The sequence below is a fragment of the Centruroides vittatus genome, unplaced genomic scaffold, assembly GCF_030686945.1.
Source record: "Centruroides vittatus isolate TY-2023 unplaced genomic scaffold, ASM3068694v2 contig_808, whole genome shotgun sequence".
NCBI classification, from domain to species: domain Eukaryota; kingdom Metazoa; phylum Arthropoda; class Arachnida; order Scorpiones; family Buthidae; genus Centruroides; species Centruroides vittatus.
This window is the reverse complement of record NW_027122526.1, coordinates 524,926-543,026: the sequence shown is the minus strand read 5'-3', so window position 1 is coordinate 543,026 and position 18,101 is coordinate 524,926. Positions and strand designations below refer to the sequence as shown.

General features: G+C 29.7%; 1 protein-coding gene across 1 annotated transcript in view; it reads left to right on the top strand.

Annotated features, from left to right (window-relative positions):
- The first annotated feature begins 220 nt into the window (after positions 1 to 220).
- LOC136982130 (DDB1- and CUL4-associated factor 6-like) overlaps positions 221 to 18,101 on the top strand; it is a 62,142-nt gene continuing 44,261 nt past the window's right edge. Inside the window, exons 1-3 of the mRNA XM_067278555.1 lie at positions 221 to 394; positions 11,470 to 11,531; positions 11,638 to 11,730. Coding sequence (XP_067134656.1) covers positions 307 to 394; positions 11,470 to 11,531; positions 11,638 to 11,730 — 243 coding nt within the window. The 5' untranslated portion in view covers positions 221 to 306. The remainder of the gene's footprint in view (positions 395 to 11,469; positions 11,532 to 11,637; positions 11,731 to 18,101) is intronic.

Below are 18,101 nucleotides of genomic sequence, written 5' to 3'. Positions count from 1 at the left end.
TCTGTAGTGTTACTAAGTAGTAAGTTCTTTATCAAATTTTAAACGCGAAAATTGAAAGTAAAAAGTAATTTTTAACGTTAATTGAGATAATTCGCGTTGGTTATATATATATATATTAAACTAATATAATTTATTTAACTTAATTATTTATAATTATTATTATTATTATTATATTATTTAAAAAATAAATTTTTATAAAATTAAAATTTTTTGACACTAGGTGGTATTCAAATTGAAAAGAGGAAAGATGTCTGCTGTTATTTTAGGGTTAAGAAAATTTTAAAAAATAAGTAAAGGAAGAGAAAAATGAAAGAAAAATTAGGACTATATCAAAAAATATGGAATAAACCGTACGGTTTTGTTACACCTTATCAATTATATGATTCTGCTAAAGGTAAGTGTGATAATACATAATTATATTATAAAATTGCCAATGCCTTATTTTTTTAATAAATTACGTCATAGAAAATTCAAATATTAAAAATTTTTACTTAATTAAAAGCGCGAGTTAAAATTGATTACTTTATGCTACAAATGAGTAAAATACTTAATAAATATATTTTATACAGTAATTTATATAAAAGAACGAATAGATTATGAGAAATAAATGAAAATATAGTTTACAATTCTCTGAATTATTAAAATGTTATTGGAAATTGTTCACTGAGGTTGGCTTCTCCGCAATGCTTCCAGATCTAGCAGGGAAAATAATTATTTCTGTTTGGTATTATAAAAGAAAAATATTATAATACTTTAATTTAAATAATGAATATCTGATGATGCAATGTTATAGTTATTATTTTTCATAAGAAATTGAATTGTTAGCAATAATTTTTCTAAGGATGACAATGTTCTATAGATTATTTAATTCATTAATTAATATTGTTAAAGGTGAAGTGATTGAATGTGTGACTTGGTCTATAGACTGATATGATTTTCAGATTTGAATTACATTAAGCATGCTAAAATTTAATTAATATGTTCCAGCCCACTAAAAAAATGTCTTTTATTTAGCCATTTGAATGTAAATTTTTATATTTAACATATGCTGTTTTGATGGAATATAACCATTCTTCAAAATTATTTTTATTCAGTACAGAAGTCAAGGTAAAATTATTATTTTCAAGAACTTTGTTTCAATAGTTAAATTTGTTAATTTGTAAAAATTTTACTACATTCATATTTCACTAAGCTGAAATTATACTGTATCCTTATGATCAATGCTTGTCTGGTAATCAGTTTATTTCAAAACTGTTGTACAACAAGTATTCAAGCTTATTTTTATCCCCTCAATAAAAAAATCAAGGGGATTAAAAAAAGCTACAAAAATGAATTTCAGCTAAAACTGAAATTTAAATCTGAAGATCTAAGAAGATTCAATCTGAAGGTGAGATGAAAAAATCTTGAAAAGCATGTAATTAAGCAAATATTCAGTCTTCTATACCTACATAGCAAGGTTTTTTTTAGTTCAAAACATAGTTATGACCATTTTATGATAGTTTATAAAATAAAATGATTACAAGACAAGAATTGATCATCAGATTTTAATCTAAAAGAGAATTCAAAAATGTTTTATTTAAATTAATTTCATTGTTGTTTTAATTTGATAATATTTTCTAAAATTTTAATTATCTTTGAACAATTGAATGTTGAAGATCCATTCTTTTCATTGTATTTTCAGATTTAGTTTATAATCCCTTAGATTTTCAATTTAGAAAAATTGTAGTTTTGAAACTAAATTAATAAAATACTTATGTTTTATGGAAATACAATGTTTAAATAAATAACACCTAAATGCAATTCCAGCAAACAACAAGTAACAGTTTACTGGTCAAACAGTTTTGGCCACAATTTATCGGCTTTCATCGGGAACAAATACAAAAATAAGTTCTATCGTTCAAATATTGCAGTGTTCCAATTTTTAAACATTCAAACAGATGTTTGATAGAGACAGCGATGCACTGTTTACATCATAAATAAAATAAGCAATTTTTTACAAGGTATAATGTTAAAAATGAAATTATTAATATTAACTTCTGTGGCAGTCTAAATAATAATTCCAGTCTTGTGATACTGGAATACAATCTGAGTTGATGGAATTTCCATTCCTGTCAGCTATATAGATTATAAACATAATGCTTCCAACACACAGGTAGATCGTTGATCAACACACTCGCTTCCAGGCATCAAGCTAAGTTATCTACCACCAGTATAAATGTTAATAAAGCAGAGAGTAATTGTGTAGTTCTATGGTATGAACTGTCCCTACATCACATTTACAATAACATTTCCAGGGATTTAAATCTATGCTTAACTTATAGGAGAGAGCCCAATGTTTTTCTACCTTTTTTCTAATGCAAAGGATAGCACAGATGATGCAAGAGCACCTGGTATGTACCATATCCCATTACAAGACAGGTAGTTTAACAGGCAACTGACATACATTGGATCCACATACAGATTCCTTCAAACCTGATTACATGACCACAAATACGATGTAGCAAAGGGGAATTTTAACATAGCTCTTGCCCATTATGCCGCCAAACCAGATGGCTCTCCCTGTTGGGACAAGGCTACCCTTTTATATAGGCTAAGGTCTCTGACCAACACGACATATGATGTTTGGAGACCTTAGAAATCTATATAGCTGACAGGAATGGAAATTCCATCAACTCAGATTGTATTCCAGTACCACAAGACTGGAATTATTATTTAGACTGCCACAGAAGTTAATATTAATAATTTCATTTTTAACATTATACCTTGTAAAAAATTGCTTATTTCATTTATGATGTAAACAGTGCATCACTGTCTCTATCAAACATCTGTTTGAATGTTTAAAAATTGGAATGTGGCAATATTTGAATGATAGAACTGTTTTTTGTATTTGTTTCTGATAAGGGTGAACAAATTGTGGCCAAAAACGCTTGACCAGTAAATTGTTACTTGTTGTTTGCTGGAATTGCACTTAGGTGTTATTTATTTGAACATTATACAGTTCCAGTTTATACGTATGCTGTTTTTTGGAAGTCCAATACATGAAGTAAACAATTCAGATATATTGTAGAAGTATGTAGATGCCTTGAAATAGAATCTAGTCAGTCAATAAACATCTGGTAAAGTATGTAAAATATGTATTGCTTAAATACCATACTTTATATGATGATAAAGCAAATAAACAGCTAAATTTATTATAACAATGCCAAGTCACTGATACTTTATATGAACAATTTTCAACTAAACTGTTTTGATTTAGTTTTAATTTTCATATTTATATCCATTTATATTCATATATTAAAATTATTTAATTAATGATGAAAACAAAACAATATTAAGTGAAAAATGTTGAATATTTGATAGCTAATTATATGTTGGCTACCAAGAATTTCTAGCATAACTTCTAATTTTGTGAAACCTACAATTGTTTTCTTTGCCAAAATTCTATTAATAAAATTCTTATAGTATCTGGTACGTTTATAGTTTTTGAATCTAAATAAAACTATTTTAAGTTATTATTTTAGAAACTGCATAATGGGAAAGTCTTATTTTCAGACTGATTTTGTTCCAATTCAAATGGTGAGAAGTCTATTAATTAATATTGAATTTTGGTCAACAAACAGAATTGTGTATTTTATAAGAAAACAAAATATAATAATATTTATATATACAGGGTGGGCCAACGAAAACGAAACGGCACAGTGTTCGTGTTCGTCCAAGCAAATCGCTCGGACAGGTCAATTTTATTCTCGAGGGGACATCTTATGCAATAAAGTTTTTGCGATTCTGAATATTAACTAAACAAACATTTTTTTTCGAAATAAATGTTTGTTTAGTTAATACAAAATAAATGAGTTTTTAAAATTTTTTGTTGTCTGTTGTATTCAGAATCGCAAAAACGTTATTTGCAAAAGATGTTCCTTCGAGAATAAAATTGACCTGTCCGAGCGATTTGCTTCGACGAACACGAACACTCTGCTGTTCGTTTTCGTTGGCCCACCCTGTATATATTTATTATTATTATTATATTTTTTATTATAAAATACTTAATTATAATGCATATATAAATTGAAAATGCAGATAATGACTAATATTTCTTATGTCTATTATAGTTCCCATAAATTAATTCTTAGATCACAAAAAATGCTGGTTTTCTTTCATAAACAACTATTAATTCTTACACTATTAATAATAATTGGCAGTCTATCATTACTTCCTAAATCATTATTACCAGTAAATAATAATAATTTTAAAAAAATTTTGTTGGAAATTATTTTTTTAATATTTAGTTTCATTTAAAACCAAGTATGATAATTATGCTGTGATTAGAAAATAACTTTTTATATAGGTCAGTATTTGATTTGTAAATCAAAGATTATCATTCTACTATCAGTGAATATTAATAATTTCACTCACTGGATAAAAATTGCAGTAAATGTTTTTAACTTATTTATTTCATAATCAATAACTTAAACTTAATAATTCAGAAATAATTTATGCAAAATATTTAAAATAATATATAATTATTATTTTAAAATAGTTTATAAATTTATACAATATTTCTCCTAATGCTTATTTAATCAGCTACATACATATTGATATCTTCTAACTAATTACTGGTTCTATTGACCACCATTACTTAACCTTTAATTCTGGTAACATGGTGTTTAATATAACATCAAACGGACTACCCAACTGAATAACAACAGAACTTGGAATCGCAACCCTAACTCTAGACGCACCATAGTAAAATACAATTAACACTTACATGCCTTATATAAGAAAATAGCAAGTAGAATGTGTACCAAGCTGGCATACAAAAGGTCCGAATCAATATATAGGCCTACGTTATTAAGAAATACAAAGGACAAACCTGATGATCTTAGAGCCCCTGGTGTGTACAGTTTTCCGATGAAGGATGACAGATTCCAGAGGGATTTGGTGTACATTGATTCCACCAAATGTTTCATTCAAAAAAGGGTGCAGGAACACAAGTATGATATTGACAACAAAAGTCATACCACTGCCCTATCCACTTACGCCACAGACCCAGAAGTGCATGCTGACCTACCTAACACCAGGCTAATAAAATGGTCTTTTCATACTGACCACATAAAGGTCCTGGTGGCCCTAGAAATATACAAGGTTGGTCTGACGGGCAAGTGTGTCAACTTTAAGGAGGGTGAACAACAACATGTCTGGCAGTACTTGCGTGATGCCTATGGGAAGATAATGATTAAACAACTCATATTATTTACAGTTATGTGGGATCCTCAAATAATAAGTACATATGGGTAGCCTTATATGTATATATTGAATTCACGTAAATGCCACTGTTAAGTTTAAGTTGGATTTATACATTCCAAATGTTTAAAATTTAATGTATTTAAAAACATTGGATTCTAATCATTCCATTTCTGGAATACATTTAGTATAATAACCTGAAGTAGATCTTGGGTAAGGTCAAAAACATTCATTCAAGTTTGTATTAAATGCCATGTTACTGGAATTAATGGTTAAGTAATGGTATACATACATATCATTGTTTGTTTTTTCTAATTAAGGTTTAGGATTGAGTGGGGTAACTGTAATGTTTGTATTGACTTCCTATGCACTGTACAATTTTTTTTCAACTTAACTGTGTGCACATCTTCTTTTAGTGGCTTTGTGACCATTCTAATACTAATCACAATATATATGCAGTTATCCTTATCTGGATGTATTAACGGACATCAGAGGCTAATACATATGGACTAATAGGGCTTCAGCCCTGCGTCCCCAAGTGTTAAGGGCCCAGAAAAATTGAATTATCATCATAAATTTTTAATACTTTTTCATAAACAATGAGCACTTATCATATAGTAAAAAATAGTTAATATTAATAATATAATAAAGATGATAATTTATAGTATTATATGTTTTATTGTAATCAATATAATGTAATTGGTTGAGTCACCAGTTGCAATTTTAAACCCCAATTTAAAGATTCTTAATCTAACAAAAAATGGGGCCCCATTGAGACTAAATAAGGTTTAATAAAGCCACAGGCCCCAAAAAACCTAGATCTGCCTCTGTTAGACATAATAAAAAAAAGTTTAAAAAATTTACTAAAACATATAAAAATATAAAAATTGTTTTACATTTGCTTTATTGACATGGAGTAAATGTTAATACTGTAGGGGTAATTATAAATCCCCTAGTTTTTGTGCTTAGGACTCATGTCTATATGAAAGAGAATTTATACATGAACATGAATCTTTGAAAAGTGAAATAAATTTTACTTTACCAAACAGATGAAAAGAGACAAGAAACTTGCAATGATATACACCAGATTATATTTAAATAAAATAATTTGATACAAAACTTCTATATTTAACTTATAAAAATTATTGCGTATTGTACTTTAAAAAAGTGCACGAAAATTTTGAGAATTTTCTTCCTTTTCTGACTTTTAAGAGGACTAAAAATTAAGAAAACTCTAAAACATTTATAAAAAATGAAATAGAATTCTCTCAAAAAGGTCAAAAAAACCAAACAAGTATATAGAGAGAAAAAGGTTTTTAATTAATGAAAAGATATAAGAAAAGAGGAGATATGGAAAATAGAAAGAATAATCCTTAAATCAGTAATTAAAAAGAAAGGTAAAATGATCAGTTCTACTCTCAAAAATATTAAAGAACTTAAGAAAAAATTAAATTATAAAGATATAGTTAAACAAACAAATAGTGGTATTAATAATAACAATAATAACGATAAATATATTAAAAATAAAAACAAAAAACTAAGTAAATTGTTTAATTATCCTTCAGAAAATGAAAAAATTAAATGGCAGAAGGGTTTGGTCATTAACTTAACTTCAGAGAAAATCCCAGAAGATTATATACAGTTCCTGTCATATGGAATTAGTATGAATTTACCTTTCTTTGACAAAACAATAGAAACTGTAGCAGATATAGAATATGCAATGTTCAGAAGCAAATATAAAAATGATGAAAGAGAAGAAATCAAAATTAAAATTGCAGACAACTTAAAAAATCTTAACACTAAAAATGGATACATTATGGACAGTAAAGCTGAAACATATATAGGTAAATATAATAGAATAAAAAAATTTTAAAAAAAATCTAATCTATGCATAATCAAAGCAGATAAATCGCAACTAATTATAATAATGACATTACAAGACTTAAATAGAAGAAAACAGGAAATTATCTCAGAAGGTAACTTCGACAAACTAAAACAGGACCTGACAAAAGATATACGAAATGTATTAATTAAAAAGTTGAAGAAATTATCAGACGAAGGTAACATTTCAACGCCTGAAAGTAAGGAAATACTACCCAATAAAAATGTAAGAACACCTAAGTTAAACATCTGTATAAAGACACATAAGCAAAATAAGAGTAGACCAATCATCGACTTTAAACTAACATTACTATATAACTTAAAAATTTTTTTAAAAAATCCTTACAGGCCATCTCAAACTCAAAATACAGCATAAAGAATGCGGACGCCTTGATATCAAAATTGGAAGGTGGAACAATCTTACCGGAATATAAACCGATGAGTCTGGACATAGTGTCAATCTACCCCTCCATCAATAAAGAAATGATAGTACAAAGCTTTAGTTCTATTAAATAGTTTGAAACATTATTTTTACTTATCATCTTTACGTTAGAAAAAATTATTTTACAGTAAATGAAAAATATTACAGCCAAAAAGATGGTATCTCTATGGGTTCCATCACTGGCCCAAAATTGGCAGAAATTTTTATGATAGACATGGACATGGCCATGTCAGAAATTATACGAATAAAATTTCTGGCAAGGTACGTGGACGATATAATTCTTATATATGACAGTAAAATAACATCACCCAACCAAATACTGGAACAAGCAAATAGTCTTAATTCAGGTATTAAATTTACTTATGAGATCAAAAAATATAAACAAATAAACTATTTAGATATAACAATTAAACGATTTAATAACCACCTAGAATATAGTAAATATGAAAAACCATGTAACTCCAAAAAGGCTATAAATTTTAAATCATATTGTCTGATAAGCCAAAAACGGAATATATATATTATGGAAATAAGAAAAATCTGTTCTAGAATGACAAAATTTAACATAAGAGAAATAGAAACAGAAATGGCAAACAAAAAGTATTTATTGAATGAATACCCAAGGAAATTATTAAAAAAGTGGTACAAGGATTTTATTTTGAATAGATTTCAAGTTAAGAAAAAACAGGAAGTTAAAAAGTATGTATCATTTCCATATATCAAAGGAATATATGAAAAATATCAAAAAGTTTTCTATAAAAACTCAATAAATTTGGCCCCTGCCCAAAAAAATTTATTATCAGAACTAATGAAAATAGACAACATTAATAAAAAAGATCCATTGGAAGAAGAAGGAGTGGTGTACAAACTGCAATGCACGTGTAAAAACCCAAGCTTCTATGTGAGAGAAACCAAAAGAAAGTTAAAAGTTTGACTATCTGAACATCTGGCTGCAATTAAACTCCAGGTTAACACTTCACCGGTATTTTTACATTGTAACACTAATAACTGTAATATGGATACTAATAATGTTAAAATAATATATAAAGAAAAAAACTGTGTGAAAAGAAAATTTAAAGAACATTTCACAATCGTCACACAAGATAATACTGTCAATTTAAATAATGGTGTGTTGCCAGCAGAATGCTGGGTAAATCTTGTGGGGTACAAAGATTGTAAACAACCAGTAGGAGATGGAAACTGAACTTGATGATTGTGCACCCTTTGTGTGGTTTTGTACTTAGGGAAGCCCTACTGAAGAGGCTGATGAGAAGGCGAAATTCATTTAGGGAAACATTAAGTAATTAAAAAACCTTTTTCTCTCTATATACTTGTTTGGTTTTTTTGACTTTGTTGAGAGAATTCTACTTCATTTTTTTTATAAATGTTTTAGAGGTGTCTTAATTTTTAGTCTTCTTAAAAGTCAGAAAAAGAAGAAAATTCTCGAAATTTTCGTGCATTTTTTTAAAGTACAATACGCAAGATTTGGAAAGTTCTGACTCCATTGGTTTTTTTTTAAATTTCTCTTTACATTATAAAAATTAGTCTAACAAGAGAAGGCCACAAGTTGTTACATGCTCTTTTTAATAAATTCAGTAATTTATCAAGATCTACCATCAACTGGATGTAAGTTCCTGGCATGCAGGGGTGGATCTAGGTTTTTCGGAGCCTAGGGCTTATTGAAGTCTAATGGGGTCTCATTTTTTGTTAATACAAATAATACTCTAAATCGGGTGGCCAACACGAGGCCCGCTGGGAGTCATGTTGCGGCCCGTGGAGCTAGGTCAAATGAACGTAAATGTTAACTTTATTGTACATATCACCAAAAGAACATTACATCATGAGTTATTCGTATCATGTATTTTTAAATTATAGCTAAGAGAAATTTGAAATATCTCTCATTTTTGGAAAAATTTATAGATTTTAGCTATTTGACACTCAATGTTACTTAGTTTTTTTTCCGACGTTAGGTGTTGATAAAATTTAATATGAGACTTCAGCTATATATGTTCTGTGGTCTTCGGCGTTTTTAGTAAGCTCGCAATGCTATCAGGCTCATACTCATAACTACTTTCAGTCCAGCCTGACAAAGTTCCATGTTATTCTGTAGTTTCGTTTTATTATTGCTTCTGCATCTGGAGAGATTTTGTGATCGACGTTAAAATACATATTTAACATATTTATAATAATAGTTCAAATTACTATAACCAAGTAGCCTGTCTACCATATCGATTCTATAAGTATATCTATTTTTTGTGTTTTTTTACATTAAACCAGGCAAGTGTTTGACCATGATCTCACCTACTGGGAAGCGTCGATGTGGTTGAAGCTGTAGCATGCTTGCTTGTTTAATGTAAATGCTTGCTTGTTTACTTTAATTAACAAAAAAAAAAAAAAAAAAAATAGGTGCGTGGCCCGGCAGGAAATATTATTTCTGAAATTTGTCCCTCCTTTTGAAAAGGTTGGCCACCCCTGCTCTAAATTATCGTTATCATTATTATTATTATATTATTAATAATAATAACTATTTTTTCTATACAATAAGTGTTCATTGTTAATGAAAAAATATGAAAAATTTATGATAATATAGTAGAGCATTGATTATCTGACTTAATTGGAGACTGGGGTTGGTCGGATAACCGAAAAGTATTTATACATTATTAGTAAAGTGTATTAGGCCTGGTTTAAATACTAGGCTCCCTTTCATGGTCGAGCCAGTGATGCCAGCTAAAACATGCAGAAATTTAACAAAAATAATATTAAAGTAGCCAAGATATAACCAAATATTGTAGCGCCACATCACTAGAGGACATTTGAATTTGCCGACTAGAGCGTGGTCAGTTAACTGATAAGTCGGTTAATCGGGGGTCGGATAATTGATGCTCTACTGTAATTTAATTTTTGTGGGCACTTGATACCTGGCGGGCTCAAGGCTTAAGCCCTATTAGTCCATATGTAGATCCACCCATGCTGTCATGCAGAGTTAACAAATATCCAGGCACACCACAATAACTGAAGACAGCTGCTGAAAAGGTTGGACCAGGTCTAAGCCATGGCCAAGCTTGCTTGGCCAGTGATACCATTTATATACTAAGAGAGCAGATGTACTGGAAAAGTAGGAAAAAGGCCTTTTGTAAGGATCTTTTTGAAAGTAGCCAATTTGTAAATTGGTGGATCATGAGATGCCAGTAGAATATAAAGTGGATTGAGAGTTACTTTCATTAAACATTAGTAGTCAGAGTGCTATCAATGAAAATGATGAGGACATCAAGGAAATGGAGTTTGCAGACATTTTGCTGTTCCCAGCACAACATTAATACTTAAAGGTATATTGTTGATTGTATCAAGGAAGCTTTGGATGAGAGGGTTACAATTTCGTAAAATCAGGATATCATCCACATATCTGGAATAAAGAAGAATGCAGTTTTCAAAGGCCAGTACATTCTGCTCTAATTATCAAACCTGAAGTTCACAAAACGTACCTGGACTATCCATGGGTATGCCTCTAGACTGAAGATACATGGAACCCTCAAAGCAGAACAAGACAAAACAGTTTTGTTTTCATTCAGCATTGATTTCTTTTGGGGAGGGCTTTAGTAGTGGTATCACTAAAATCTTTGTTTCTGTTTGAATTTGATGACTGAATTCTTCTCAGATTGAAAATACAGTCAAGTCCGCATAAGTCGATACCCCAAGAAGAAGTGGAAATGTGTCGAGTTATCTGATATGATGACTAATATAGAGAAAAGTCTTTCTTAGTGCCTACAGGACAGAGTAAAATTAAAAATAAAATTTTAACTTACATTTGAATTTTATTAGTAATTTAAAGCTGTTTTAATTAAATGTATAAAACTTCATTAAATAAAAGATTATGAATTAATATTTTACATTTATTTGTATTTCAGAACATAGACCATTTGTTCAAAAATTAAATCTTCAGACAAAACTTCCTGTTCATAATGGATGTGTAAGTTATACTTTTATTGGTTATTATAATTGCAGTTTCAAATATCAAAACTTAAAACATAGTATAATTAACCACAGTAAAATAATGTATTGTATATTTACATTAGGTTAATACAATATGTTGGAATAGCACTGGTGAATATATACTTTCTGGATCAGATGACCAACACTTATGTGTAACACATGGATATAAATATACTGTGAGATTTTATATTATTACAATATTGTAACATATATATTTTTAATTTAATATTTAAAATTTATAAAAATTAACATATAATAAATAAATGTATGATTTATGTAATGAATTAAATTATTAAAGAATTTTATAAACAAAATATTACAAAAGAATGAAAATTTTTTATATTTTTAGACTAAAAGGTTTTTTTAATGAACACAAAACAGATTTAAAAAGTTTTACTGTGAAAATTGTACATGTTAAATCAATCAAAAATTGACAAATTGCTGTCAATTCATTTGATTCTCATTGGTTTGGTATAAAGATCAGAAAATACAGGCTAAGATATGACATTTTATAGCATTCTACTCTTTTCACAATAATGTAATTGTTTGATTATTACTTTCCAACTATATACAAGTTCTGGTAGTTTCAAATTAAATATATACTGCATTAACAAATTCAAAGTTACCATTTCTAAAATTAATGTTTACATATACAAAATGCAAAAATACTAACTTGTTACAAGTGAATAAAATTTTTCATGAGTTTTATTTTTATTTAAAAAAGTCATTTTGAAATGGTAAACTTGAATATAAAATGTAGAATCTGAAATATTATGAAACTATATAAAATTTGTTTTTCTAAAAAATTACTGGTATATTCCAAAAATTGATCATAAAATTCTTAAAACATTTAGCAAAATGTTTTGTATAATATGTTTTTTTTATTTTAAAATATCTTTTTCTTATAGTTCAGTTAAATAATTAATTAACATTTAAAGTACAGTATACCATATGTAGTAATAGAACTATTGGTTGGATTGAATAAAACAATTTATTTAGAAAAATCTTGACAGAATTAAAGATGAACTGATATAACGATTTTTTCACACATGAAATAATTATTATATCAATAAATCATTTGTGTATAGTTTTTTTAAAAACTTTAAAATTTAGTTTCTCTGATCCTTAAATACATAATATTTAAAAGAATAAATTCCATAAAACTGTAAAAGGAATAGAACAACAGCTATATATTATGGTAAAACAAAATGAAAAAATAAATGCATAATTCATGTTGTTGTTAAGCTATATTATTTTAAATTATTTGTATTAAATATATATATTTAATAAATAGTTATTTATTCATTTCAGTTATATATTTTATTCCCTTAGGATGGTAAATTACTTTTTCAGTTTGTCATATTATCTCTATAAAACGTTTTTCTTTAGAATTTGACATTTTATAACCGATATAATTAATTTCCAGTTTATCCATTTTCAGGCATGATAACCTTATTTAAGATAGAATAAATTCAAATTTTGCATACTTCAAAAAAATATGGATACAATAAAATAAAACAAAAGTAAGTTTTAAATAACAAAGGCATATGTGTTAGGCCTTTTGCGGCTTGATACACAAGTAATTAAAATTATTTGGAAAAGTTCATAAAGTTAGCTAGATGGATTCATAAAAGAGTAAATACAATTATTATAGTAATTTTAATTAAATTATAACTATGGCTTAGTAAATAGAATGAATATTTATGGTTTAAGTTTCATGTATTAATTAAAAAAGCAATACATGAAAACTCAGTTTGTTAAAATTATTGATTGTTAAATAATAATTTACAATGTAAATTGTATTATAGAGAGTATATGTATTTTATGTTTCATGTATTCTTTCATGACTACATTATTATTTTTTTTACTTCATGATTTTCCAAATACTCTTTTATTATTGTATTTATCAGAATCAAATTGTGTAGCAATTATTATACAAAAGTATGAATGAATAATATAAATTTATTAGTATTTCTTAATAATTAAAAAGGACATTAGTTTTCTTATTAAACTTACTTTATGGAATAAATAATCTAAGTATTTAAAAATTTGTGAGCTGCTTAGATTTTGCTATTTTTTTCATCATGAATACAAATTCTTTTCCATAAATAGTAATAAATTTTACACATTTCAAAAATATTCCAGAAAACTTAAAAACAAACAGTTTTTCATGCATTCTACAACTCAACAGGAGCAGAATTTACTTAGAATCTTCTGGTAACTTTTACAAATTAGAGTGAATTTAAATTTAAAACTCTTGTTATTAATCATGTATTTAAATGTTTTACATAAATAAATTAAAATATAAGCTATCATAAATCAATATTTATAATTCAATTTTTAATTAAATCATTATCACTAGTTGTTGTTATCACTATTTACATTAAGAAATTAAATATCTTTACAAACATTTAACTTCTAATAAAATCAAAATTAAATTAAGAATTAAAAAAATTGAAGCATTAATCAAGATTCCACTTTTTGTAAAAAGTGTTTTATTGCTGCTTCCCTGTTTTTTCTGTTCTATAGCATTTAGAAACATAATTTCTTATTATTTTGAGATTTAATAGAGTTTGTTTGCACAGTTTAATATTTTTAATCAGAAAAATTTTGTTTGAGGATGAATTTAATCCAAGCAATTTTACTTTGAAAGCATTACATTGAATTTTTTGTATTTATTTAATGCAGGACTAAGAATAAGGTAAAACATGTTAGGCAAAAAAATTAAAAGAATGGCTCAATATAGGCATTGAGGAAAGAGTGCATCAAACAGACTTTTCAGGCTGACATATCAAAAAGACTGAAAAATTTTCAACACTAACAGAAGTGCAGAAGAAATCTGGAATGATTTGTAACAAAAAATTAAAGACACTACAATTCACACCCTCAGCAAAAAAGAGAAAAATAAAGAAGCCTTGGGTCACAGATGAGATAATAAAAATGACGGATGAAAGAAAACTATACAAAAATGCTAATAACACAAGAAAAAGAAAAATATAGAATCATTAATAAACAAATAAGAATAATGTACAAACAGGCAAAGGAAAAGTGGTTGAATCAATTATGTCTGGAAATGTAGCACCATGCAAATGGGAAGGACTTAAGATGAGTATATGAAAAGCTAAGCTTAATCTCAGGGAAGAAAAGGAAATGCAGAATTGGGCTCTTCTTCATCACCTTTTCCCATGTTTATATGGGGTCAGTGTTTCCTTCACTAATACATTTTTTCCATTTCTCCCTATCGAGGGCTGCTTCTCTCTTAAGTCCCCTCTGGTTCAAGTCTTCTCCCACCTTATCTTTCTAATGCATCTTTGGTTTTCCTCTTTTCCTCTTTCCTTTTAATACCAGTTTTCTGATCTTTCCAACATAATTGTCACTTCTTTGCTCTAAGTGGCCAAACCACCTCAACCTACATTCCTGCATCTTTTTGCTCGAGGGGCCCACCTTAACAGAACCTCTAATAAAATCATTCCTTATTCTATCCACACATCCATCTCAACATTCTCATCTCTGCCACCTCCATCCTTCTTTCTTGTGCTCTTGTTATTGCCCATGTCTCAGCTCCATATAACATTGCAGATCTAACAACTGATTTATACAATTTTCCTTTCAGATTGCAGCTAACTTTCTTGTCACATAACACACTGCTCAGCTTCCTCCAATTTATCCATCCACATTGAATCATTGAATTCTATGCTGCACCTCCAAGTTCAATCCTCCTCCCATCTTGACAAATGTCCCAAGATATTTAAAACAGAACAAAAGGGAGCGGCACATTTTGGATTTTAATACTACACTCGTCTCTACCATTCAGAGTCGTATAAGCTGTTTTAGTTCTGATAATCTTCATACTCCTTTCTTCCAAACTTCCAGTTTCTTCTCACCCTTGGTTTGGGAAAGTTCACACAGCACATTATCATCTGCAAACAGCATACTCCACAGAGCCTCACACTTCACGTCAACATGTCCATTATCAGGTCAAACAAATAAGTGCTAAGGGCCAATCCCTGATGCAAACCAACATTAAGAAAGAACCCTTCTGGAGTGCCCACACTACTCTTAACTTGGGTCTCTGCTCCCTTGTACATTTCCTTGACAAGCCTAACATATTTTTCTGGAACATTCTCTTCCTTCAAACATCTCGCCTCTTGCCTTGGTACCCTTGTGACGGTATGTCATAATTTTGTATATACGCGATAGTTATAAGCCTTATATTAATCCTTCAATTCTTTGTTCTGTCTCTCCCTTGTTTCTCGATCTTTCTATTTTCACTTTCCTTGCGGGTGGGGCAGTCCTTTCCCCAGAAGTAAGGGGGAGGACAAAAGAAGAAAAAGACCCGGAGGCAAAAGAACGGGAGTAACGGTCATTCTTGGTGTGGAGCTGGGACGGAGCAGACGTGGAGAAAGAATAGGATCGGCTTGTTCTGCGAAATAGAGATCTTGAGGACACATCGTTATTCTGGGTACTCCCTATCCCTTCTTATATATAATTCCATATATTTATCTAACTCTTCTTTCCCCTTTCTATAGCAAGTAAGTTAGTTTTAATCCTAGTTTGTAATAGTCCGGTGAATATCCTATTTGTAACTCGTTATAAATTTGTCGCGCTTATTGTGTGTGAACCACGTGTTTCCCTTTGTTATTTTTGTCTACTCCTTCGCCTACACGTGTGAGGTTTCGAGTCGGAGTTGTAAAAGAATCCTGCGTATCATCACGCGAGGTGAAAGAGTGTTTTATTGATTGTTGTTTTTTTTTTTCATTAAACTTAAAGTTTTGTTTTATTGTAAATTTGTCCTTTCGTTGGCCATACACTCGCGTGACATAACACCCTATCATGCGCCTTTTCTAGATCTATGAACACCATGTGCAAATCTTCCTGCATTTCCCTGTCCCTTTCCATCAGCTGTTTTAGAGCAAAGATAGCATCAGTCATACTCCTTCTAGCAAAAAGCCAAACTGTTCCTCTCCAATCTCAGATTCCTGCCTCATCCTTCTTTCTACAATTTTCTCCCAAATCTTCATAGTATGGAACAATAACTTTATACCTTTATAATTTTAACAATTCTGTACATCCCCTTTACCTTTAAAGATTGGCATGAGAATGCTCTTCCTTCATCATCTTGGATCTTTTCCTGCAGCCAGATTTTCTTCATAAGGTCCCAGAGGATATCAAACCTCTCCAAGCCTCAACTAGAATCCAATCATTGCCTACTGCTTTCCCCATCTTCATTTTCCTATGCACACTTTCCACTTCTTCTCTGCTAATATCTTCATTTGCCTCTCCATTCTTGTATAAAGTTCTGGGGTTTTCTTCATTCATTAGATTCCTAAAATGTACTTTCCATCTTTCCTTGACCCTTTCGTAATCTTGTAACACCTCTTGCTTTGGCAATTCTCATCAACTGTCTTTCACCACCTTTCCTTTCAAAAACTTTATAAGCCTCTTCTAAAGCTTTTGTTTTTGCAACAGCCACCACCTTTCTAGTCATTTTATTTGCCAAATGGTAAGTTTCTTTATCTTCAGTCCTTCTCATCAAATCCCATTTTTTCTTTGCCTCTTTCTTTTGTTTAACTGCAGATTATAACTCAGCATTCCATCAACAAAGTTCCTTTCCTTCTGGCAATCTCTTCCCTGAAGTTTTTCCCAAAACCTCTTCTCCAACTTTCAAAATGCAATTACTATTCAGCAACCACCATGTTTGCACATTATCCAGAAACTGGATTTCTTTTAACACTTTTTACCTTAAACTCTTTCCTTAATTCTTCCTCTTTCAATCTCCACCATTTGATCCTTTGTTCAATCTGGCTAACACAGTTCTTACAATGGCCCATAGGAAAGTCACAATCCACCAAGAGAACTCTATGTTGTGCAGCAACACTTTCTCCATTTAAAACCTTACTATTTCTCACTTCAATCAGATGTCTCCTGCAGCACAAGAAAAAATCAGTCTGGCTGGATCTACCTCCACTCATGTATGTAACCAGTTGATTTGGTTTCTTCTCAAAGTAGGTGTTAACTAGCACAAGGTCAAAAGCCACAGCATGATTGACTAGTCTTTCTCCCACATTCCACCACCCAAGAATGCTTCTTTCTACCTTCCTCTTCCCAACTTGACCATTTAAATCACCCCTATACATTAATCTCTTGTTTATAGGAACACACATTATAACTTGGTCAAGATCTGTCCAGAAGTTTGTCTATTCTTCTTCGTTATCTGGCTGAGGAGCATATACACACACACAATTGTAACGAAAATTCCACCAATGTCCAACTTAACACTCATAATTCTATCACACCTTCGTTTACCCTCACAGACTCTGTCTTTTAGAACTTTATCAATTACAATACTAACTCCATTCCTTCCTCCCATATTTGCTCCACTCACAAACAGCTTGTACCCTTCACCAAGTTCTTTAGCTTTATTTCCTTTCCATCTTGTCTCTTGGAGAGACAAAATGTTCACTCTTGTTCTTTGCATAAGATCAACCAACTCTCTACTTCTCCCATTCAGTGTTCTGATGTTTAAAGTATCTATTCTTATACTTGT